Source organism: Talpa europaea (genome assembly GCF_964194135.1).
Source record: "Talpa europaea genome assembly, chromosome: 16".
NCBI classification, from domain to species: domain Eukaryota; kingdom Metazoa; phylum Chordata; class Mammalia; order Eulipotyphla; family Talpidae; genus Talpa; species Talpa europaea.
In genome coordinates, this window is record NC_140084.1 from 50,293,679 (window position 1) to 50,319,216 (window position 25,538).

The window sequence follows — 25,538 nt, forward strand, 5'->3', positions numbered from 1 at the left end:
GGACGAGGCACTGCCGGCCCACAGGGCGGACCACGCAGGTATTTGGCTCAAACGGGGGTCATGCTTCGGGGAGCGGGATGGGGTGATTGACGTGGTCAGGCCTTCCCGCCTTCCCGCCTTTAGCATCATGGCCAGCACCTGCGGGCTCGCGCGCGCACCTGTGACGGTGGAGCCCGGGCCTGGGGCGCCGGGCGTGCTCATATACACGTGGTGATGCCTGGGTGGGTCCCAGAGGGCATGAGGGCGCGTCACCCTGAGGCGGGACCACAGGACAGGGCAGAGAGCCGGAGGACACTGAGCGAGAGCTGGTCGGTCCCCTGACTCAGCGTTGAGGCTGTCACCAGGCACCGAATGCTCGAAAATCTCTTACCTCTGCGAGAACCGACCATGAAACTACCCAGCCTGGGGTGGCTGCAAAACAGGGACCCCGGAGAGGGTCAGGGCCACGCAGGGCTGCCTGCTGGGTGTCCATGGGGCAGGTGCCTCTGCTCCTGCCTGGAGGAGGCTCCCAGCCCCCTGAGGGTCCTGCCGCTCCAGGGGGCCTGGGGAACGGAGCATGGAGCCCAAGAGGAGGGGTCTGGGGTCAGGATGTGACGCAGGAGCCTTGCTAGATGCCAAGGAGCTGGCCCTGCCCATCTCCTTCCTGGCCTTCCCTGGGGATGGGGCTCTCCTTTCCGTGGCCTGCAGTTGCATTTTGGATGCAGGCATCTGTGTGGGGCGTTGGCCCACAGGTGCAGAGGAATTTGCCCTGGATGAGCCTCACCCCAAGTCTCACTCGTGTCCGGTGTAGACCGGATGTAGATGAGATTTCGGGGTTTTGGCTCCATCGCTGATGCCCAAATGCGTGGCGCTGTGCAGACACCATGAGATGGATGCATCCTGCTTGCAGAAGACGGGGTGTTGAGTCTGTGTCCTCCCCACATCGGCGCTGAAGCCTTAACCCACCCCCCCAACTGCCCACCCCCGTGCTTGGGGATCTTAGGACACAATTCCAGTTGACTGAGGGTACAGAGGGCGCCAGCTCAGACAGGTTAGTGTCCTGATAGGAGGAGCCACCTGGGATCACCCCACACACATGGAGGAGGGCGCCTCTGATCCCAGAGAGAAGGCCGCTGTCCCCCACACAGGAGAGAGGCTGCCAGGAAACTCACCCTCCCACCCTGGGCCTCCGGCCTCCAGAACCTGGGAACGTCATTGCTTTTCTGGGAGCCAGGCTGTGTGTTTGCGATGGCAGCCTAGCGGACTGGAGCAGCTGCCCTTGATCTTTTTTATTCATTCCTCACAAATACACGCCCCTGTTCATTATTACAACCTTGGGTTCTTTTCCCTGCAACTTAGAGGACGAGATGACAAAAATTGCATACACTTGCCATGAACAGTGCGACTCATTGATGCACAAATACAGTGTGAGATGCCGTCCCAGCCTGACACTTAAACTGCCCCCCATATATCACTGCCATTTTTTTCCTGTGATGAGAACATTCAAAATCTGCTCTTCAAACCTGTCAGAGGTATGTAGTACAGCATACGGAGAGTCACATCCTGGGCGCTGCACCTCAGAACGTGGCCCTCCTGCACTACAGACATCTGTGGCCTCTGACCAACGTGGGCCCGCAGGGGCCGGGCTGTACAGATGCGCCCCTGGAATGGGGGCACGGAGATGGCGCAGGACGAGGCACGGCCGGATCGCTGGAAAACACCAGCCCCTGGAAAACACCATTCTGCGCTGTTTCTACGACTTAGAAGCTTTTCAATGGAGCAAGATACGAGCAAGATTATGAAACATTTCTCCTTCTGCTTCTGGCTTATCCACCGAGCACGATGCCACCCAGGATTGTCATGTTCATGAATGATAGGATTTTGTCATTTTTTTTAAAAAAAGATTTAATTTTACTTATTTATGCAATCAAGAACTGGGGAGTAGGCCAGTGCTGTGGGGGTGAGAGGACTCACCAAAGACAGAGTGGGGAGCAGAACAGGCGGGTCCACTGAAATGCACTGCTGAGGGGGCCAGCGGGGAGGCAGGAGAGGTCTGCTGCGGTGGCTGGTGATGACTTGATAGATCTGAGATTTTAACCCCTGCCCCAGCAGTGGTTTTATCATTTTATCCAGGATTTTATCATTTTTAAAAGCTTACTAATATTCCATGACATAGATAATATATCTATTATGTAACACAGAGGAAATACATGTACATCTCAAGGGTGTCAGAATTACAGTCATGCTGATAATGAGCTGCCTCCACATCTCTACCCACGTGTATGCCGACATGGATAGACACCTTCAGTGCACACTTATGGCTTGTCCCCAGACAAGGTGCCCCTCAGACTGAGGCTTGGGGTTTCATCTGCAAAATGAACCAGTGCTCTCTGCTCCCAGGACTGTGAATTGTGGGTGATACACGGACACAGCTCTGTGGGGCCGCTGCCCTATTCCTGCTCCGGCTTTGTTTTCCTGCTGGGGAGAGTCTCAGCCCTGCTAGCCTTGGGTGACAGCAGGAGCAGGGCTGTGTGTGTGTGCTCTCAATAGCCTGCATCAGGGGACCCTGAGCCAGCAGACATCCTTGGTCCCCCAGCCACGTGCACACCCCACTTCTCCACAGAAGCTGTACCCGTGGCCACATGGTGTTCGCGGAACACAGCACAGCCTGCTTCCACGCCACACAGCCCCTGCTCTTGCTTTCAATTTCCCGAAAGCCTCTGGCACTGCGGGGACAACTCTAGAATCTGAGAAGAAGCTCATGCAAGACAGGAATGCAAGCCTGGGTTGCAGAAGAAACCGTGTCCGTTCTAGATGAGGGATGGCTGGGGTCTGTCTCTGAGACCACAGTCTCCACTCCCACCTGAGCATCCGCTGAGACCTGGGAGGATGAGAGGAGACTAGGAGACCCCTGAGGACAGTTCTTTCTTTAGAAAACAAGCAAGAAGCCCTCCCCGAGCGCACATTCTGTGATAATTTATACTGATTCACGGCAGAATATTTAATGCAGAAAGATGTCCTGATGTGAGCATTATAGTTTCCATGTTAATAGAGGACTGATAAAATCTGAAACTGTAATCTCTAAGAGAGAGAAAACAGGGTTTCACAAATGGATTTTCAGCTAGAAAATGAAAAGGCCACAGGATGGCAGTGAAGGCTGCGAGATGAGGACCCCGCACAAGCTGATGAGCCCTGAAAGCTCCGAAGTCTTTTGGTTACACACAACAGCATCTGATTATAATCTGCATTCCACTCTTAAAATCAGACATAAGACCAAAGAGGAAACCTTAAACCTTAAACACTAAAAATCCTCAATTCTTTTTTTTTTTAAGATTTTGTTTTTTTATTTATACAAGAGCCGGGGTACAGGCCAGAGGCGTGGGAGGGTGAGAGGATTCACCAGAGACATAGCCAGGAAACAGAACAGACCAAAAGCACTGCTGAGGGGAGCAGTGGGTGAGGCAGGAGAGGTCTGCTGCACTATGTGGGACTCTCCCTGGCTGGCCGGGAATCGAACCTGCGCTACAGAGGCTGCGGACAGCTTCACAGCACTGCGCTCAACCCGCTGCACCACTGGGAAGGCCCTAAAAATCCTCAATTCTTAACTAAAATGGGTCGCCTCTGAGGCTACCAGCAGGGGAGGGTGAGCGTGGTGGGCAAAGTGTGTGGGGAGCACGAGAGTGTGGTGGAGACTGTGGTGCCTTGGAGGTGAGTGTGGGTCCCTAACACCCATTTCAGAGGGGTGAAGCTGTACCTCTACCCACACATGGAGCGGTAGACCAGTGTTACCCAATGACAAATCATGCAGTTATAACAACCATGCAGTTGGTTTCCTCGGGTGAAATAATACCCAACGTGTGGCTGTGGCATCTTAACGATTCTGGGCCTGCTGTTCCTCTGTCTCTCAGCTTGCACCAATATTATTTCCAGTGAGTCAGGAGTCACCAAGTCACATTTCAATGGGAGTTTAAAGCGAGCTTTCCTGTCCCGTTCTTGACCTCAGTGCCTGGTGCTCATCCTCACCCCAGCCCCTCCAGCCGAGGTCATCAGTCATCTCACAGACAGGCTTGAAGGCCCCACTCACTCTGAAAATGATCCTCAAGTTCAAAGTCTTGGTGGACATCATGTGCCTGTTGAATTTCAGGTTCAGAACAGAAGCAGGAGGCTGCGGAGGCCTTTAACACGGACGCCTTGTCCAAGGAGAAGGGGATGCCCGGGTCAAGTCTCAGGATGAGGGTGAGTGGCCCCCATGTCCATGGCGTGTCCACGGCTCATTCTGCACAGTGGTGTCGGGGTGGGGTGTGTGTGGGGTGAGTGTGTGTCAGTGTGTGGGGGGGTGGTATGTGAGTGTGTGTGTGTTTTTGGGTATGAGTGTGTGTGTGGCTGGGGGTGTCAGTGTGTGTGAGTGCATTTCTGTGAATGTGTCAGTGAGTGTGCGGGGTGGGGTGGGTGTGTCAGAGTGTGTGAATGTATGTCCGTGAGTGTGTGTGTCAGAGAGTGTGTGGTGTGGGTGTGTCAGTGTGTGTGAGTGTGAGTTTGTGAGTCAGTGAGTGTGCGTGTGGGCTTGCATGCCATCACAGGCAGGGTCTTGCAGGGAGTAGTGGGTGGAGGCGCGTCCCTCCCAGTGGGGACATAGGCAGAGTCACATGACACAGGTGACAGCAGCTGTGCGAGGCCTGTGCAGAGTGAAACTGGGGGGAGCAGTGGGGTGAAGGCCTTCTCTGCCCAGGACGCCCAGGCCACCTTGAGAAGCGCGTGAAGAGCTCAGAGGCTGCAGAGCACCGCAGGGAAGCCAGAGTTGGGGGCCAGGTCCAGGGGAGCCTGATAACCACTGGGGTCCCCACCACAGGCGGCCCGGCCTCTGCAGCGGCTGACACGGAGCACCCACGGCACTGAGAAGTGTTCAGAGGCTGGGGGGACAGGCATAGAGATGCCCTCTCGCAGCACAGTCCCCAAGACTATGCAGCAGCACGTGCACATGAGGGCGCCAAGGGGGTGCCCTGGCACCATCCGGGGCGCTCGGCGGCCAGAGGGGGGCACCTGTGTGCAATGAGCCAACACATTCCCCTGGCCGTGCCAGGGAGAGGAAATGCCAGCACGTGCGAGCTGGAGTCTGTGTCGTCCAAGCTCACGAGTGTTCAGGAAGGTAACACCAAACATCAAGCCCTTCGCGTCCGTAGGCCAGAGAGAGCTTTGACAGAAAGGGCCGTGGCCCCAGCTCATGTGTGGTGTCCACGTCTCACCAACACGCGAAAGAAACAAGGTCATCCCAATAGCAGATGCGCTTTAGTTTGAGCCTCCCTCCTCCCTTCCCTGAGGAGTGTTCTGTGGCGGCACCCCTGCTCTGGCGATCCCCCGTGGGCAACTTGATGTTGGCGTGAAGGCAGCGGAGGCACCACAGAGACTCGCACTCCTTCAAACCACCATGTCCACAAGGGCCTCCGGGGGTGTCTGCATAGAGCTGTCACCTCAGACAACAGGTCTGGGTCGCAACCCTGCAGAAACCCTGATAATAAAGGGGAGGTTGTGGGGCTCAGAGGGCGCGGGCACCCTCTGGATTTAGCTCCTCGGGATGCTCTTCGTGATGCCAGTTTGATGATGGGCTAAACCAGATCACGTGGTTGAGCTGAGGAGCTGGAGACTCCGCTGCAGGCATCACGGCGTGTGGTGACTAGAGAGGGAGAAACTGAGTCCCAGGAAGGTGCACTGAGCCTGACTGTGTGTGGGGCGTGGCCCCAGCCTTCCGGGTGGGATGAGGCCGATTCACAGAACAGGACAGGAGGGGAGCCATGGAGCTGACGCAGCGTGGTGGGGAGGGGAGTCCCACGTTTAATGGCAGGAGGGTCCAGACCTTCACCGGCTCACGGCAAGGACCCTCCACCTCCCAGGGACCCGCAGACAGTCCCCGCGCTGCCCAGACCAGCTTCTGGCCTCCGGGCACAGTCACCTCCAGGCTCATGGGCTCTGGCCGGGGCCTTGTCCCCTCCCGGGCCCCGCTCCCGCCGCGTCTCGGGTCCTCCTGTGGCTGTGAAGAGCCTCCAAGAGCAGGACCCCCAGGGCCAGCAGGAGGAAGGCGGCCACGCCCAGGCGGATGAGGTTCCCCAGCGTGTAGTCCTGGGGGCGCGGGGCTGGGCCTGGGGGAGAGAGACACGCAGGTCACGCAGGGGACCAGGGCACCTCCCGTCAGGACACGGGGTGAACGTGGGGAGGGTCCTTCTCCATCCGACCAGCCCCTCCCTGCGGGGCTGCAGACTCCTCTGCCCTGGCAACCCTGGTCCGCGCGTCCTGGCCCTGACTCTCCCTCCCGGGCGGACACACGCAGCCGCAGCCCCACGAGCAACGCGTCTGTCCTGACCGGCGGGGACACGAGAGGGACATGAGGCTGCGTGTCTGCCGCCTCAGCGTCGGGTCTGTGTGGCCCGTCTACGCGGGCCTCTGAGGGGGTCCCAGTGACGGTCCCGAGGGAGACGGGACGGAGCCGATTCCTGGCCAGAGGAGCCGAGAGGAGCCGGGACCAGACGGGCGAGGCTCAGGCTGCGGGACGGGCAGGTCCCTGGAAGGTCTTGGCTGCTCTTCACCAAGGAAAGAGCCACCTTTGTGAGATGTGGGGTGCAGGGGAGAGGGGAGCTGACTCTGGGGCTTCTGCCTTGAGAGAGACCAGGGGGACAGGACAGACGTGGAGAATCACCTGCTCCTCCTCTTCCCTCGTCCCATATCTCCTCCCACCCTCCCCCTGGGCTGCGCCCGCCTCTGTGGAGCCCCCGGGGCCTCAGTTATTACTGTCTCAGAGCCCCGAGGACAGGACCTGCATGACCGGCAGAGAGGACAGGGGAGGGCCTCACCTGAGACCAGGAGCTCCAGGGGCTCACTGGGGTGTGACAGCAGGTAGGGGGCCCTGCCGAGGGAGCTGTAGCACCTGTAGGTGCCCCTGAGGGCTGAGGTGGCAGGACCCGGGGAGAATCCTGCCTGGAGCTTCTGAGCTGTGCGCTCTGCGGTCAGACGCAGGGGGGGCTCGGCGGCCCCCTCCTTGGACAGAAGGAAAGTGTCCCTCGGGCCCCGGGACTGACACAGCAGGATCACGTTCTCTCCACGGGTCACGTTGGGACCCGGGTGCACGGACAGGGAGGGGGTGTCAGGGAGCATTCCTAGAGAGAGGAGGGGAGAGGGCTGGCCCGCCATGTTCTGGGGTCCCTCATCTCTGTGTGTCTGAGTCTTGGGGTCTCCCCTCTCCCCACTCCTGTCTCCCTCCCTGGGGACCCCATATCCCTCCTCCTGTCCCTCACCTGGAGTCCCCAGCAGGGTCTGTGCTGGGGTCCTGACCGGCCCCCGGCTCCTCACCTGCCACCAGGATGTCCAGGGGGTTGCTGGGGGCCGACCACTGGGCAGAGAGGCTGTGTCCCCCGTAGCATCTGTACCGGCCCCCGTGGAGGCGGCTCACCGGGCCCAGGGGGAAGTGGGCCTGAGACAGCCCAGCTGGGGAAGCCTGGCTAGGGCTTTGCTGGAGGTCACCGGCCCCCTCCCGGGCCAGAGCGAATCTGTCGTAGCCAACTTCAGAGCCACACTGGAGGGTCAGGTTCTGTCCAGAGGCCACGACAGGGCCCTGCGGGGACAGGAGCACCGGCTTCCCAGACCGACCTGGGGAGACACCAGGGATGGCAGGGCCGGGTGCTCATAAACCCCTTTTCCTTCCTGACCCCAGTCACTGTCTCTCTCTCTCTCTGTGTCTGTATCCAGGAGTCCCCCGAGTTACCTCGCCCTGGGAGCAAAGTCCCTAGTACCAGAATGGGACCCTCACCTGAGACCAGGAGCTCCAGGCGCTTACTGGGAAGTGACCACACCTGGGGGGTGTTGTTGAAATACCCATAGCACCTGAACAGCCACCTGTGACTGGCGGTCACGGGGCCCACAGGGAACAGGGCCTGGAACTGCCCACTAGGGAGTCGCTGTGAGTCCAAGGTCCAGGAGGAATTGTGTTCCCCTTCCTCAGTCAGATGGAACCTGTCAAATTCCTGGCCTGAGCCACACTGGAGGGTCACGTTCCCTCCTGAGGCCACCACAGGGCTTGGCAGGGCTGAGAGGCTGGGTTTGGCGTAAGATCCTAGGAGAGGGGGAGGGAGACTGTGTTAAATGGGGACACTCCCACCACATCCCCCAGGGTGGCATCTTGAGAGGGGAGACACTCGGAGAGCAGACCCCCTCCCTGAGGGCAGAGCCTGAGGCTGGACCCAGAGTGTGCTCTCACCTGTCACCACCACCAGCTCCAGGGGGTCACTATCCTGTGACCAGCCAGTGGGGCTGTGATAGAGACAGAAATATCTCCCTGCGTAGTCAGGTGTCATGTGTAGGATGGGGAACCGGGCTTTGTTCCCAGGTTCCAGTGATATCCGTCTGTCCCAGGAGCCTGAGCTTCCCTTTCTATACAGACGGAACTCCTTGGCCCCCAGGGCCCCCTCACACCAGATGGTCACAGGATCCCCCCAGGTGATCACAGAGCCTGGCTCGGCACAGAGGGTGGGTTTGGGCAGGGCCCCTGGAAGGAATCAAAGGTGGTCAAAGGCATCCCCACCCCAGTTCCCAGCCCTCAGCCCAGGACCCTCCCAGATGTTCCCTCCATCACCCCAGACCTGCTGTCTCCACCCCAGCTGCCCAGGGGTGCCCCCTCCCCAGTGAAGAGGCAGGACCTGGGACACCTGGGCACAGACTCACCTGCCTGCTCTGGGGTCCCGGGGCCCACACTCAGCCCTGGAAGAGAGACCAGTGAGAGGCCTGCCCCGAGTCCTGACAGAGCCTCCTCCCGGAGCCTCCCGAGTCCTGGGTCCCCTGACAGACCAGGCCTGGCCGTGGGGCCTCCAGACCAGGGCACCCCTCCCTCCTCACACCTCACCCAGGCAGAGCAGGGCCGTGAGGCTGGGGGTCATGGCGTCCTCTCTGTGACCTGGCTGTGGGGATGGAGGGCCCAGGGTGCCGGCAGGATGGACAGACACACGGGTGGCAACATTGGTGGTTGTTCCTTCCTGTCATGGAGTTGTCACATCATCTCCCCACAGGAAGAGGAACTGTCCCCCAGGTGCCCAGCTCTGCTTTTATCTTTCCTGAGGTGCCCCATGTGTGGAGGCAGACCTATGGCGTGTCCTCCCTCAGAGCTTCCTCCCAGGTCTCCTCACTTTCAGCCTGTCCACCAGCACATCCTGTGGTCTTCACCCTGGACAGGGTCTCCAGGCCCTGGAGTTGGTCAGGGAGGTTCCCCGCTGCCAGTAGAGCTGAGGTCATGAGGCCCCCATTATCATCCTCCTGAGCATCAGTCCAAATCAGGTGATGACCAGCCCAGGTGGACACTCAGGGACACAGGGAAAGGCTGGGCCTCTCCTGCCTACGTTTGGCTGCTCTGTTCACAGCCCCTCACCACTTCTCTGTTTTTTCTTGCAGCAGCCTCCACCCCCACCACCCTGGGAACAAGCCTGTGAGTGACACCTGTTCCCTGGGGTGCCCCTGCCCTGGGCAGACCCCCTCCCTTCCTGGGACTTTGTCATAAAACTTATGGGACAGCCAGTGGGTTAGGACTTGAGTGGTCTAGGAAATTTAATCGTTAATTCATTGTTTGTCTACAACCCACTCACTGTGTGAATTGAGTAAATTCACGGTCTGATTATTTTCCCATTTGTCAATGTTATTTCATTGTTTATTTGCTAGACTGGAAGCTGATTTTTTTTCCTTGAATCACCGTTAATTTTTTTACTGGCCTATGACCTTGTCTGGGAATAGTTTGATGAAGAAAAACATCTGTAAGATTAATCCATATACAATAATTAATTCAAAGTGGATTAAGGATACAAGAAATGAAGCCGGGCCTCCCCGGTGGCGCAGCGGTTGAGCGCTGGGTTGCGAAGCTGCCTGCGGCCTCTGCGGCGCCGGTTCGATCCCCGGCTGCTCCCCGGCCACCGGAGGAGGATCCCACATGGTGCGCAGACCTCTCCTGCCGCCCGCTGCTCCCCTCAGCAGTGTACTTCAGTCCCTCTGCCTGCTCTGCTCCCCGCTCTGGCTCTGGTGAGTTCTCTCACCCTCCCGCGCTTCTGACTGTACCCAGCGCATGTATAAACAAAACAAACAAACAAATATAATAAATAAATAAAAACATGCCTCTATTAAAAAAAAAAAAGTTTAAAAAAAGAAATGAAGCCATAAAACACTTAAAACACGGGACACCCTCCAGGACAGCCCAGAGCTGGCCCTGGGGACACAGCACAGCAGCAAGGGAGGTGGAAGCAGGTAAACCAGCGGGATGAAGTAAACTAAAAACTTTTTGAACCTAAAAGAAAATCACAGAAACAAAGAGGAGCCTGCAGACTGGTGGACGATAGTTCCCAGAGCATGTGTCAGGGGTTCATCCCAAATATACACCCCAATCAAAATGGGCAGATGCCTCGATAGACATTTGTCATTTATTTCTTTAATGTGAAGGATTTTTAATAGAGTTGGAGTGGAGAGAGAGAGAGAAAGAGATTTCAATAATGGTTCAAAGATGATAATGGTTTTCTATTTATTGAGACTGAGGAAAAAAAAATGTGTGAGATAATATCCCCTTAGAAAAAGCCCAGGAAGGACCTCTCTTGGCGCAGCAGTTGACAGCTGGGCTGTGAAGCTGCCCGCAGCCTCCGCAGCGCTGGTTCCTTCCCCTGCCGGAGAGGGTCCCACATGGCGTGACAGACCTCTCCTGCTGAACCTGCTGCTCCCCTCAGCAGTGTACTTCCTCAGTCTGCCTGTTCTGCTCCCCGCTCTGGCTCTGGTGAATTCCCTCACCCTCCAGTGCTTCTGACTGTACCCAGTGCTTGCATAAATAAATAAATAAATAAATAAATAAATAAATAAACAAACAAACAAACAAACAAACAAACAAACAAACAAATAAATAAATCTTTTTTTTTTTTTAAAGCCCACTAAGATCTTCTCTGAAAGGATCTCAACCTAAAATGGAACAGAGGACGTGGAGAATCACCCAGTCGTCCTCAGAAAAGCTCGGGTGATGTCAGCGAGGGCCTGATTCAGAAGACAGAGACGCGCCCGTGACCCGGGAACCCCACCCAGGGCACGCCCCTCCCACGCCAGGGAACTGGCTCTTGGCATCCGGCTGGACCCTCCCGCCTCGCTCTCCCGTCCGTAAACGCCAGCGGCCTCTGTGGCCTGGGTGCTCCCGGGGAGGCGCAGTAAATCCAGCGGAGGGGGAAGCCGGGGACTGAGCCCTCAGCCCACGCGCCCGGAGCCAAAGCCCCGGAGGAGGCCGCCGCGCGCCCCGGCTGCGCCCTCGGGAGAGGCGCCCCCGGTGTGGGCCCGGGCGGTGCAGACGCGCACCTGGAACGGGGACACGGAGGTGGCGCGGGGTGAGACACTGCCGGACCCAGGGCGGACAACGCAGGTGTTCGGCTCAAACGGGAGTCATCCTTCGGGGAGCGGGATGGGGGCTGCGGGCGAGTGAGGGGTCCGGCCTTTCCGCCATTAGCAGCGTGGCCGGCACCTGCGGGCTCGCGCGCACCTGTGATGATGGAGCCCTGGGCCCGGGTGCCTGGCGTGCCCGTATGTAATGGAGACTCCTGTGCCGGGGCCGAGGGGGCATGAGGGCGCGTCACCCTGAGGCGGGACCCCAGGACAGGGCAGAGAGCCGGAGGACACTGCGCGAGAGCTGGTCGGTCCCTGACTCAGCATTGAGGCTGTCACCAGGTACTGAACGCTCGAAATTCTTTTTCCTCTGCGAAAACTGACCATGAACCTACCCAGCCTGGGGTGGCTGCAAAACAGGGACCCCGGAGAGGGTCAGGGCCACGCAGGGCTGCCTGCTGGGTGTCCATGGGGCAGGTGCCTCTGCTCCCACCTGGAGGAGGCTTCTAGCGCCCCAAGGGTGCTGCCCCCAGAGGGGGGGCACCCAGGTTCATCATGTTTCATAAATGGTGCATAGTTTTGTCATTTTGAAAAGATTTATTTTTATTTGTTTATGCATTCAAGAATTGGGGTGTAGGCCAGAGGTGGGGGGGTGAGAGGATTCACCAGAGACAGAGTGGGGAGCACAACAGGCGGATCTACTGAAATCCACTGCTGAGGGGAGCGGCCGGGAGACAGGAGCGGTCTGCTGTGCATGTGGGTAGCTCCCTGGCCGGGTTTGAACTCATGCGACAGTGGCTGGCAATTGCTTGATAGCGCTGAGACGTTAAGTCCTGCACCACTAGGGAGGCTCCCAGGATTTTATCACTTTTTAAGGCTTACTAATATTCCATAACGCAGGTAATATATTGCATTATATAACATAGAGGTAATATGTGTACATCACACGCATGTCAGAATTGAGAGTCACATATGACAGTCGTCTAGCTATCTCTGCCTTATCTACATCAGTGCTGACATGGATACAAACACCTTTTTTGATCTGTTCATCTTCAGTGCACACTTATGGCTTCCATATTTTGATTACTTGTTACTATACCTTTTCATCTACTGTCATGGGGGGACTGCTATTCTCTTCCTAAATTCTCTGGATGTTCAGATTTTCAGGTTTTCTTCTCTGCCTAATAATTTCATTGAGACAACGTTTCCATCCAGTCTCCGCGTATACCATCTGTACTACCGCTTAAGCAACAATGTGCTCCTATATAAAGCCTGCGTTATCGCTGACATAAAAAATCCTCTGTCCTCACTTGTGGTCATTCTGCTCTCCCTGTCGGCTGTTTAGCAGTGCATTGCTTTGTTTTAAAATGCGGAGGGATATTGTTTTCCTAGTCTGCAGAACTGGGTGACTTCTAGCCCCCTAGGACATCCTGTTTACTTATGAAGGTGCCCAGGCTAGGCCAGTGGGGCGTGGCCATGGGAGCTGCCCCCTGCCTTCTGAGGCCCTGCGTCTTGTCCCTGGAGGGTGCGGTCCAGTTCTTCCCAGACTAGTGGACGTTCAGCGTAGCGTACACGCTGGGCTCTGCTGGGCGCTCCTCTGGCGGGGGTGCTGTCTCCCGTCTGCAGCAGTTCACCTGGGTATAGATCACCTTTGGGTCACCCTCAGATGCAGCATCCTGCGGGGAGAGAGTGCAGGTCAGGTATGTGATTGGGGTGGGAAGAAGTCAGGGTCCCAGAAGCAGAAAGCATGGCCTGATGGCCCTTCTGTCTGTCCCACCCACTTGTCTGTCCTTGGTGTGCATGTCGTCATTCATGCATACCCGCTCCGAGAGCCCCAGCAAATGTAGATTCCTGGCAAATGTTCTTGGCCCACTGAATGAGCGAGTGAAATAAGGTGGGGAAGATGATGGTCTTGGAGGGCATTCATTTTTTAATTCATTCATTTGATGCCATATACATAGATTATCTGTCCATCTGTCTACCTCTATCTACACACACATAAATATTAACGGAGAGAGAGACAGGGCAGTGACAGAGTGATAGACAGACATGTGTGGAGACAGAGACACAGGGAGAGATAACAGCCCCAGGAACTCATGGTCGCTGGGCTGGGGACAGACCATTAACATGAAAACAAGGCAGCTTGGGATGTTGATAGTGTCAGGAAGAAAGTAAAATAATGATGTGATGCCTACATCAAGAGCAGCAGGAGAATTAAGGGCTAATATACAATTGTTAGAAAGAGGAGGAAGGCTGAAAAGCAGTGACATGAGAGATATCTCCAGTCAGGGGGAGTGACGGATCAGCATCTTCAGCCAGGTGACTGTGGTGGGGCCTCCTGTGGCCTCTGGGATGTCCGGCAGCCTCCCTGACTGCTAGATGCCATCGGCAGCCCCCACCCCACAGCTAAGACAAAGAAAAATGTCCCTGGATGCTGGTGTGGGGACAAGGAAAGTATGGGGGAGGACGTCTGGATTTTGGGGACCTGAATATGAGGAAGAGAGTGCTCCATGGGGAGACTTTAGGGCTGGACTCTGACGCTGTAATGCCCTCTGGATGGATAGGCCGAGATGGTTCACGGGAAGCTGGGTGTATGAGGCTGGGGGCCAGGAAAGAGCTTGGGATGGAAATAATTGTGGAATCCCGAGCATAGCGATGGTTCTCCTGGAATTAGATACCTCTGACAACATCAAATAGTGTTTCAGGGTGAGGTTCACACAAAAGCTGGTGGGTTCCTGTGGGAGTTGGAGCAAACACCCACCATTCCACCCAAGGCACATTATTGTGCAGGTTCACTGCGTGACAAACCCACTTCACATCAACCCGCACACCCGAGATTAAGAGGAACCAGAGGAAAATTTTGGAAGGCAGGCTGGCCCGGCGCAGGCGCGGTCTAGCCCCTCGAGGCCTTTGTGTGAGCCGGGAGAGGCCCTCTCTCAGGCCCCGCAGTAGACCCCACGGTCTCTAGTGTGCAGTGCACACCCCGTGCAACTGTCCTGGCAGTCTTTCCACTGTGAGATGAGGCCACACCGGCAACGAGAAGCATCTGAGCCGTAAGGAGAGAGGAAACGGTGGCATTTATAGCAGCGCGGAAGGCGCTCCAGGGAATCTTGAGCAACAGAGCGCGGCAGGAAGCAGACGGCTGTTGGACGTTTATAGGGCAGACAAGCTGACAAAGCAAAACACTTATGAAAACCAGGGGACGATGACAAACGTGGCAAGACTTCTGAGGTTAAGGAGAGTGGGAGAGAGAGAGGGACCGAGGGGTACTGGGGACAGCGGGGCGGGGGAAGACCCCAGGTAAGAAGAACCCCTCCGGCAGGAGGGCCCCCATGCTAGGAAGAGAAGGGCTCTCAGCTGCCTGCAGCGACGCCCTCAAGGGGAAAGGCAAGGTCAGAGGCCGTGGTGAGTGCCGGGTCCTAGAAGGGAGGAGAAGCGCCCCAGGAGGCAGCTTCCGAAGGAGTCTATGGGCGCCCTGGGCGGGGCAGGGCTCACCCCACTGTCTGTCGGTTTTCTGTCCCCAGACTGGGCGTTGGCCAAGGCAGCATCTGGGGAACAAGGAGATGGTCTCAGACTACCTGCACCCCCTCCAGCCCTGGGAGGGGAGACTGAGGCCCTGTGAGGGGTAGGCAGGTGCCTGGGAGCCCACAGACCCCGAGTTTCAATCACTGCCTCTCCCCTAAGCCCAGACCCTTCCCAACGAGCCCTCCTCTCCCGCCTCCCACCCGGACCCCTCTCCCCAGTCACCCTGGATCTCCTCCTGGACCGGAGCTCGGGCCCTGGGGCTAAAGGGAGGAAACAGGACGTTAGGCGTGGCGAGGGGGCTGCAGCCAGGTCACAGGTTGTGGGGTGTTGGGGAGAAATACCTTTTCTTCCGGGCTCTGGCCTCAGCTACAGGACCTGAAGCTCCTGAACGAAGTGAGAAAGCAGCTGTGAACCCCCAGATCCGGAACCCCCAGAAGTTGCCCTGAGGTCTCTCCTCTCCCCCGCTCCTCCCCTCCTCATCACTTGGCCCCCACACTGCCCCTGGTGCAAGATGGTAGGACACCCCCTCCTGGCACCGCCCTGGCCCCTTGTGGGCCAGGCGCACCCGGCTGGACACACAGCACCCCATCGACCGCAGGGGCCTGGGCTGCCAGTCTCTGTCCCAGGAAGAACGTGAAGGGAAGTTAGTATGAAAAGAACTTCCAGGGATTTTTGATTGTCCCATTTGGACAATTTGAAACTTTTCCCATCTTTTTGGTGCCAGATTGGACTGGCGCTCTAAGAAGCCACTTGGTATGTCTGTCTTCAGAGTAAGGTCCCAGCTTCCGGGGCACCAGTGCCCATCCCCCACTCACCTGACCTGCTGCCTTTGCTCAGGCGCTGGCTCCTGAGGAGGAGGAGGAGCAGCAGCAGCAGCAGCAGCAGGACCGAGACCCCGATCAAAACATTCAGGTACCGCTTCAGATCCTGGGAACCTGTGAGGTCATGAGGTCATCCTTGAATTGAGCACCTACTGTGTGCGGGCGCCACTCTCCTCCATGCCCTGCCCACAGACCAGGCCTGAGCTCAGAGAGGTTAATCACCTGCCCCAGGTCACCAACCAGCACGGGGCAGGGCTGGGACTGGACCCAGGTCTGGGGCCCCTGAGCTCTCTAATACTGCCCCAGGGGACACCGCTCTGGGCTCTGGGGTCCTCATCTGGTGGACGGCCTGTCCCCCGGCCCCCTGTGCCTGCTCTCTCCATTAGCCAGACCTGACGCACCTCCTCTCCATCTCGTCGCTCACAGCCCCTCAGAGATGCCAGGGGACGGAGGACAGCAGGTCTGCATGGAGTGGGCTATGACCTCCCAGACCCCATGTCCAGCCAAAACCCCTTCTCCTCTGCAGATCCCACAGCACACGGGGCCATCGGACATTTCCTGTGCGTGTCCGTATCCCATGCAGAGGGCCTCGGGGCAAACCATCAAGAGAGACCACAGGGACTCTCCACAGACAAGGAGCTGGGCCCAGAGGGACAGGGCATGCCCAGGCCTGGCCGGGAGCCGCAGGGATGACATGCACCCTGCAGTCTGACCCCTGCCCCAGCTTCTTTTAGTGACTTTGACCTTTTTCCTTTGATAGGACAGACTGCGCATGCGGGCTGCAGGGAAGGCCACACATCACGTGTCCCTGCTCAGTTCACCCCGACAGCTTCCCCTGAGTCAGACCTGAGGGCTGGGCAGGTTTTCCTCTGTGACAAGGGGTGATATGGAGGCCAGACCCCAGGGCAACTTCCAGCATCTCTATCAGGGAGCCCAGAAATACCCGGTGGACCCCAGCCCCACATCAGAGAGCAAGGCTGGGCAGCGTCCTCCCCGCTAAGGCCCTTGACTTTCCCCAGGCCTCTATCTCCCACTGAGTAGACCCCAGTGACTCACAAGCTATCAGCTTGGGTCCAGGGGTTGGGCCTCTGGGCTCCCCAGAAGATCCTGGGAAAAGACAACAAGATGGAGGGGCTGGAGCTTCCCCAAATTCCAGAATCTGTTCACTCTCTTGTTTCTACCCTGTGATCCCCAAGGTCTCCCTCCGACACTGAGGCAACTCCTGGTGATGGATGGTCAAAGGGAGAAGTGGGTGCACCCTCTTGGCCCCCAGCTCTCTGAGAGGTGAGCCAGTCAGGGTGACCCTCCTTGGAACCCCCTTATTCATATCCAAGAATGGGGTCACCTGGACAGGATCCTGAGCTGATCAGGGGACACAGAGGGAACAGAGCTGGGGACCCTCACCTGAGACCAGAAGCTCCAGGGGCTCACTGGACGGTGACCATATCTGGGGGGTGTTGTTGAAATATCCATAGCACCTGAACAGCCACCTGTGATTGGGGGTCATGGGGCCCACGGGGAACAGGGCCTGGACCTGCCCATCGGGGAGTCTCTGTGAGTCCAGGGTCCAGGAGGAATTGTGTTCTTCCTCAGTCAGGCGGAACCTGTCAAACCCCTGCCTTGAGCCACACTGGAGGGTCACGTTTCCTCCTGAAGTCACCACGGGGCTTAGCAGGGCTGAGAGGCTGGGTTTGTAGTAAAATCCTAGCAGAGGCGGAGACAATGTGTTAAACGGGGACACTCCTACCACATCCCCCAGGACTGGGCTGTGAGGGGAGACACCCAGAGAGCAGATCCCCTCCCTGGGGGCAGAGCCTGAGGCTGGACCCCTGAGTGTGCTCTCACCTATCACCACCACCTCCAGGGGGTCACTGCGCTCTGACCAGCCAGCGGGGCTGTGATAGAGACAATGATCTCTCCCTGCGTAGTCCACTGTCAGGTGTGGGATACGGAACTGGGCCTTGTCCCTTGGCTCCAATGGGATATGTGTGTCCCAGGACGCTGAGCTTCCCTCTCTATACAGACGGAACTCCTGGGCCCCCCGGCCTCCCTGACACCAGATGGTCACAGGTTCCCCCCAGGGGATCACAGAGCCTGGCTCAGCCCAGAGGACGGGTTTGGGCAGGGCTCCTGGAAGGAATCAGAGGTGGTCACAGGCGTCCCCACCCCAGTTCCCAGCCCCCAGCCCAGCCCCTCCCAGATGTCCCCTCCATTACCCCAGACCTGCTGTCTCCACCCCGAGCTGCCCAGGGGTGCCCCCTCCCCAGTGAAGAGGCGGGACCCGGGACACCTGGGCACAGACTCACCTGCCTGCTCTGGGGTCCCAGGGCCTACACTCAGCCCTGGAAGAGAGGCCAGTGAGAGGCCTGCCCCGAGTCCTGACAGAGCCTCCTCCCGGAGCCTCCCGAGTCCTGGGTCCCCTGACAGACCAGGCCTGGCCGTGGGGTCCCTCCAGACCAGGGCGCCCTCCCTCCTCACACTCACCCAGGCAGAGCAGGGCCGTGAGGCTGGGGGTCATGGTGTCCTCTCCGTGACCTGGCTGTGGGGCTGGAGGGCCCAGGGTGTTGGCAGGAAGGACAGACATATGGGTGGGGACACTGGGTGCTGGTCTTTCCTTTCAGGGGGTTGTCCCAAAATCTCCCCACAGGAAGGGGAACTGCCCCAGGAGGCTGACTCTCATTTCTCCAGGGCAGGGCTGGGCTGACAGTGTACGTGGGGCTGTTCCGATCACATCTGAGGCTTCTCTGCCCATGAGTTGCTGTCCCCACCTGACTCCTGTTCTTACTGTCTGCATGCACCTGCCCCAGGACCACAACCCAGACAGACTCACACTCGTGCCAGCAGACCACCCAGCGCCCCCCCCCCCCAGGCCCTGGGTTAATCACACCTGAAGTCCCTCCTGCCCAGGGAGGGAGACACAGGCCCAGGTTCCGAGGACAGGACTCGCCATTCCTTGGATCACAGGCCCCTGCCCTGCTGCCGACGCCTCAGACACTCCCTGCCCCGTCTCCAGTAAACCACTCTGTTCTCGAGGGGTGCTCTGCGGGCCCCACTCCAGGTTGTGGCTAGGGGCACCTCCCCAGGAGGGAGCTCCTGTCCCGTGGGCACGTCTGCCCACGGCCAAGCCTCCGTCTCCCAGCCCAGGAGCGGCCGGAGCTGACTCACGAGGAGATGTGTCCTCTGCAGAAACGGCGTCGTGCACCTGAGTGCCGCGGACCAGCACAGCAGTGAACGATGAGGCCGTCTCAGGGTTGAGAGACTGTGCAGGGTGGTCAGGGATTCGGCTAAAGAAATGGCAAACAGACACACTTCAAGGGCGAGTGTAAATCTGAGTGCAACTTTATTTGAGTCAGTGGTCAGTATATATACGTTTTTCTAAAGGTATAGGATCGGTTTATCAGTGAACTAAGCCAGATGGCTCATAGATTTATTATTGGCAGGGCAGTGATCTATGTCTGAAGCTACATCTAGACCTAGTCACATTCCTAAGCAGACAGGCTATTAATTCTTATAAGTATATTTTAGTTACACTAACTATCACTTACTGGTTTCTACTCATACTAAACTGTCATGGGTGAATTTATAATGCAGTTAATGTCATAGGTACTAAAGTTAAGCACATAATAGAAGATTATTAAACCAACAATTCTATTATTAATGTTTCATTTGGATTAGCCTGTTTATTAAATTACGTATGTTTTTTAATTAGCAATCAATGACCAGAAAAAGGAAAGATTTTAGAAAGACAGTTGTAGCAGAATAAAGTTTATGGGCCTTGAGAAAGCGAGATAAGGTTTATGGCAGCTTTTAGTGGTCATTATGTCTTAACAGGCATCCAGTTTATTTATGTCTTAGGGAGTTTGCTGTTCTCCCCCTGCACGCATGGTTCCTTGCCCACGCTGGACCTCAGGGACCATGGCAACAGCCATTAGCCCTGAAGGTCACTGCAGGGGGAGGTGCAGCACCTGAGCAGTGCCAGTGTCCCTGCAAGGCTCGTCTGTGCCCCCCCTCAAGGACTTGGGATGGGCCTCATCCACTCATGCCCCGAACAGCCCCGGAGCTTGGGTCCTGCCGCTCTGCCCGTGCAGTGACCGCTCTGGGTCGGGCCACTCAGCCCCGCAGCCGTCCAGGCTCAGGGGGGGGGGCCGTGGCGGCCAAGGCTGCTGCTGTACCCAGATTCCAAACCTGCTCAGGGGAGCTTGGAGAGTCTCCTTAGGAGGAGGCTCTGGTCACAGGGAGTTTTCCCAGGCGTGGATTCTGAGGCAGCAAGAACCTGACGTTGGGGAGATTCTCTCTTTCCCAAGCTCCCTGAGCAGCTGCTGTTTCTGTTTTGGGGAGTCAGCAGCCATTGTGTTGTGGGGCATTGGGTGGGTGGGTGGAGAGGGAGCCATGCCTCAGCCTGGATCACAGCACCCAGTGCCCATGCTGTGAGGCTGTGGGGACGCTGCTGATACTGACAATCAGAGGCACCTGGAACCCCGAGCCTCTCAGAGCCGTGGGGAGAAACCCACCTCCCCTCGCACAGGCTCCTGCAGGAGGGGCCGGGGTGCCTAGGTTCCTCTCACAGGGACGCCTCAGCCCTCAGGAACCCACATCGAAGCCACCCCCACAGCAGAGCCCACTCAGCTGCAGCTCTGGCCACCTCTGCACTGGCCCAGCAGGGAGTGGCAGGGGGTGTGGGGGCTCCTCCAGGGACTTAACCCTGGGATCCAGGAATCCTGTGATCCTGTGCTAGGAGAGGCCCTGTGGGGCCTGCACCTCCTCCTGCCATCCGGTCTCCTCACAGGTTGGACGCCGCAGCGGATATTGAGGATTCTGTGCCTCCAAGGTCCCGGACTAGAGCAGCGACTGCAAGTGGTTCAGGCACACCAGTGGGTCTCCACTGCATCCCCTGAAGCTCCCACTCTGGCTGCAGATGCCAGTGGTGTGGGGTCTCCAGAGAAACTGGACATAGAACTGCTCAGGCCCGAGCTTAGGGCAGAAACGGCCCCAGGAGGCCGTGGGTCTTACCACCAGGGAAGAAGGCTGAGCTGTTACATGATGGCCGCAGCCCCCGGAGGCCAGAGAGCCTGTGCTCAGGGGTCTGAGCCCCCCATCCTCAGCCTCCGGTGCATTGCTCATGCCGCACGTGAGGGAGGTGCGGAACACAGACGTCCCTCCTTGCAGAGACACGGCCCCCCGGAGAGTGCCCCTCTGCCCAAGGCTGGCTGGGAATCCCCACTCTGTGGCTCCCTTTTTAGAGCAGGTGTCAGGTGTGGAGCTACCACTCCTGGTGATCTCCATGCCAGCCGGTGACCTGGGCCTATGCCCACCCCAGCCTGACCCCGGCCTGTGCTCACCCCATCCTTGACCCAGGCCTATGCCCACCCCAGCCTGACCTGGACCCCGCCTACCCCCAGGCCTCTTCTCCAGGGCCCTGCCATCTCCCCGCTGCCCACCCCTTCAGGCCTGGGAACCCTCCTCTGATCCTGTTTCGCGCCAGCTGCGGGCACTGTCTAGATCTTGCCCCAGGGAGGGCAGGGAGGGTGTCTCAGGTGTGTTAGGGTTTTAGGGAGAGACAGAACAAGTTAGGAAAGAGGGTGTCCCATCCACCATGAGCCTCGTCTCTCATGGTCGAGTTGGCAGCACGACGCGCTCTCGCCGCAGCTCCCGGCAAGTCCATTCCCGAGGGCAGCGGTGAGAATTCACCCTCCGATCCGCGCGCGAGGGAAGAGTCTGCGCACACGGACAGGACAGCGCGGCCCAGAAGGCCGGTGGGGCGGTCCTAGAGGAGACAGTTGCTGACTGGGTGTCACCCTGAAAATAGCTGTGATAAGGGATGAGTTAACAGCACCCCAGGGCCAAGGCACAGTAGGAAGAACGGTGAAGGCTGGTGGTAAGAGCCCAACATGGTAACAACGAAATAGGACTCCGTTTCCTCCCCCCCGAAACAGGGCGGGGCAGGGCCTGAGTTTCAGAATCACGAGGATTTTCCTGCCCGACCCGGGCCGCGTGGAGGCGGAGTGGACGGAGCTGGGCGGCCACCGCGGGAAGAGGACACGGTGGGCGGCGCCGCCCCCGCTCTGAGGCCGCACCCCGCGAGCTGGCAGCAGGCAGGACAGCTCCTTCCAAGGGCTGCTCTCCAGGGTCCCACATAGGACCTGTGACTTCTGCTTTTTCAGAAAGCGCGGGCTGTTAACCCCAGTTCTGGATCCCGGTGCCCCCCAACCCCCTTAGCCAGGTGAGCTCTTGTAGGGCCAATGCCCAAGGATGAGGGCTCCCCTCCAGGCAGCCTCCTCTGCTCAAGTCTCATAGTCGGGGTTCTCCTCCAGCAGTCATGGGAGCCCACCGGTTGAAGGCAGATGAGGGGGTGGGGCAGGGCTGGAGGGGGAGGGGACCCCTGGAGAGGGGGAGGCCGGGACAGACACCAACAGGCGGAGTAGTTGGCGCCTCACATGTCCATTCAGTCTGCCCACGTGAGTGGACATCCTCAGGCCCTATTGGTGATTCTAGTTTTCATAGCTCGGTGAAGTGGCATCACCCAGGTTTCCCCACAGTAAAGCTGCTATGTGCCCCTGCGATTAATAACTAATTTAGGAGGAGGGACTTTAAGAGCAGAATAGAGCCATTCCTCATGAAATGTGCACTCATTAATTTTAGCAGCTACTGGCCATGTTGCTGTCCTCCAAATGTCTGCCTTTATATCTAAATAATATTGTTTATGAAAATTCTAGTGCTTTCAAATGACTGTGAAATGTGGCTAATAATCCCTGTGCTTCCGCCTTAGTAAACAGAAGCATCTAGACTTTCCTATATCCCCATAATTCTCATTAACATCTAATCTCCTTCCAGATGTTTTCTCTTCTCTTCTCTGGTTTTTCACTTACCCGTACACCCTAAAACACACTCCGTATAAAGACAACTTCCGACTGTATTTTTTTTTTAAGATTTATTTATTTATGCATTTAAGAACTGGGGTGTGGGCCAGAGGTACAGGGGTGAGAGGATTCACCAAAGACAGTGGGGAGTAGAACAGGGGGATCCACTGAGATCCACTGCTGAGGGGAGCAGCGGGGAGACAGGAGAGGTCTGCTGCACCCTGTGGGTCAGCTCCCTGGCCGGGGATTGAACTCAGGCCGCAGTGGCTGCCAATAGTTTCATAGTGCTGACACTTAAACCAGGGAGGCTCCTTCTTACTGTCTTTCATGGGTGCAGATGACTCTGTTTTGAGTAAGAACCCGAGTTTATTTAGTACAATTCTTGGGCATTTTGAGCTTCTTTTACAACATATCACAAGTGCAAATAATGCTTCAGTTGGTAACTTGGGATTTGTATTTTCGAACTGGCGCTGCAGAGGCTGCAGGCAGCTTCGCAACCCAGAGCTCAACCGCTGCGCCATCGGGGAGGCCCCCATTACTATTTTTTAATGTTTTCCTAGGAGGCAATCTCACATTTTTATTTCTCCATATGGACCTTAATACCATCTCACTTCATTGAGAAGAAAAGTTTGGGTGTTGGGGCTGAACGTATTTATAAATTAACCTGTGGAGGACTCACGCTTTTGATGACATGAGTATGTCCAATGACGAGCATGTCTCTCCATTGTACAGTCTGAGTTTTGTGCAATGCAGGGATGTTGGAAAGGTTTATTTTTGTGTGCGTGTATAATTTTGCACATTACGTAATAAATGTGTTCTTAGAATTTTCCTTTGTCGCTGTTGATAAGCAAGGTGAGGTTGTGATGCATTGGTGTATGTGAAAGCTGTTGACTTGTATAGATTAAATTTATAGCAATTTCTTCATTGATTTTTTTTCCACTGTGGATTTTATCACTGTGTCTCAGGGTGTCCAGTCTGCTTCCCTTTGTGATCCTCCCCCCTCACTGTGATGCACCCTTCTTGCCCACCTTCAGTGTTTGCCCAGTTCCCTAAGGCCCACAATGCAATGTCCCTGGAGTCCAAGGCCATCAAACAGGGGCCCATTCTGCCTTTCCAACTCTTTTTGGAATAGACTGCGTGATGCAGGATATTTTTTTTGGCCATGAATTCAATAAAAACAAATACACAAAAAGCCTATGGTTCATTTTAAGTCTCTTAATAGTATCTCTTTTTAATTTTAATTATTTTCTTACATTATTGTTAATTTTAGGACAATATTTGATTTCTCCCGTCATGTGTAGTCCCCGTGATCCCTCTCCCCCATCCCTTGTGCTCTTCCCTCCCTGTTTTGACTCCTCTCCCTCCCCCTCCCTTGCTGTAGACCTCAGATCTATGGTCAGCTGGCAAGTTTTGTCTTTTTCCTAAGCCTTTGCTCAGTTTCTCTATATTCCACATAAAAGTGAATCCATCTGATATTTATCTTTTTCTTTCTGACATATTTCACTTAGCATAATCCCCTCCATCTCCATCCATGTGACCACAAATGGCATGAGTTTATCCTTTTTGATTGTTGAGTAGTATTCCATTCTGTGTATAGACCACATCTTCTTGATCTAGTTGTCTACTTTGGGGCTTTTAATTTGTTTTCATATCTTAGCCTTTATAGTCCCCCTCTTTCTTGGCACCTGGCCTGGTTTTCCAGCACATTGAGAGCAACGTCACATTTGTGAATCTGCAAAACTCTAGTGAGATGTCTTAACACATATCTATAAACACAAAACAAAAAAAGCAAGGATCTTGGGAGATTTCTTCAAGAGTGACTAGAAGATAATGTCATGTTAGGGCAGGAGACCCTTGGTTATGACCCCCTATTTATGTTTATAAAGAAAGTGTTATTGGAAATACAGACGTGCATTCATCTATATTGTCTAGGTTTTTACACATCTCTATAGGGATGAGTGTGTTGCAACTGAGAACACCATCTTTCCATCATCTTCTGCAAACATTCCCAGTAGTTGCAGTAATGGTAACAGCAGTCATGGTTTCTGTAGTAGTAAAGATAAACAGGATACACAAAATGTGGACAGCTAATATGCCTCAACAAAAGTGCTTTTAAAAAGAGGGGATTTTCTCATGACCTGTGCCCTTTGGCTGAGGTTCCAATGATGAGGCCTCTGGGGGACAAATGTCCTCCTGTTCCAAAGACAGACTTCACACACAGCCCCATTAACTTGTCACAACCAGGGTGAAGCCCACAGGGAGGCTGGATGGACTGAAGAGGGTGGGTTCTCGGGGATGCACAATGCAGGGAGAGCACCCCCTGGTGGTAGGAGGCTGCCTGGGACGGCGTGACTCCCACCTGGAAGGCATTAGGTGGGGAGGTTTTGGGAGGTGATTAGGGTTAGATGAAGTCGTGAGGGTGGGGACCCACAGGGCCTCTACGCAGAGGAAGAAGCACTAGAGAGCCCCTTTCTGTCTCTATTTCTGTTTCTCAGATGTGTGTCACTGCATGGCCCTGTCCCAGTGTGTGTGGCTCTCTCCCTCTGTGTCTCTTCCCCTCTGTGTCTGTGTTTCTTTCTATCTCTGTCTCCGTCTCTATCTCTGTGTCTGTCTCTCTGTCTCTGTACCTGCTGTGTTTCTGTCTGTCTCCATCCCTGTGTCTCCATCTGTCTCTCTGCATGAGGACACAGCAAGAAGTCAGCTGCAGGCCAAGAGGAGAAAAACGTTCTCTGGGATGGGGGAGACAACCAGCGCCCCGGGTCCCCATCTTGCACCATGGGCCTGGACAGAAGCCACCCAGAAGGGGGTGTCCCAGGGCGAGGAGGAGCGTGGGTGACAGGTGTGGGCCCTGGAGCGCATCGGGGAGAGGGGTGCACTGTCGGGAACTGCTTCAGAGGGCTGGCACGTAATTCTTCCTCGTGACAGGGACACGTGGGCACTCAGGACCCTCCCGTGGTCATTCAGGACTCAGCTGCCAGTGGTGGGG

General features: G+C 56.4%; 2 protein-coding genes across 2 annotated transcripts in view; both read right to left on the reverse strand.

The window, feature by feature from the left end:
- LOC311186153 (leukocyte immunoglobulin-like receptor subfamily A member 6) overlaps positions 1 to 18,213 on the reverse strand; it is a gene marked incomplete at both ends in the record, with an annotated part of 61,209 nt that extends 42,996 nt beyond the window's left edge. The window contains 5 exons of the mRNA XM_084257039.1: positions 7,318 to 7,614; positions 7,775 to 8,077; positions 8,222 to 8,509; positions 8,686 to 8,721; positions 18,180 to 18,213. Of these exons, the coding sequence (XP_084113165.1) occupies positions 7,318 to 7,614; positions 7,775 to 8,077; positions 8,222 to 8,509; positions 8,686 to 8,721; positions 18,180 to 18,213 (958 nt within the window). The remainder of the gene's footprint in view (positions 1 to 7,317; positions 7,615 to 7,774; positions 8,078 to 8,221; positions 8,510 to 8,685; positions 8,722 to 18,179) is intronic.
- Positions 11,218 to 17,908, reverse strand: LOC311186706 (leukocyte immunoglobulin-like receptor subfamily A member 5; the record flags this gene model as incomplete). The annotated part of the gene is made up of 8 exons (XM_084257856.1): positions 11,218 to 11,362; positions 12,898 to 13,025; positions 14,845 to 14,897; positions 15,690 to 15,809; positions 16,752 to 16,802; positions 17,100 to 17,399; positions 17,541 to 17,825; positions 17,887 to 17,908. 8 exons carry the CDS (start codon positions 17,906 to 17,908, stop codon positions 11,218 to 11,220), a joined length of 1,104 nt encoding a protein of 367 aa, XP_084113982.1.
- Positions 18,214 to 25,538: the final 7,325 nt, after the last annotated feature.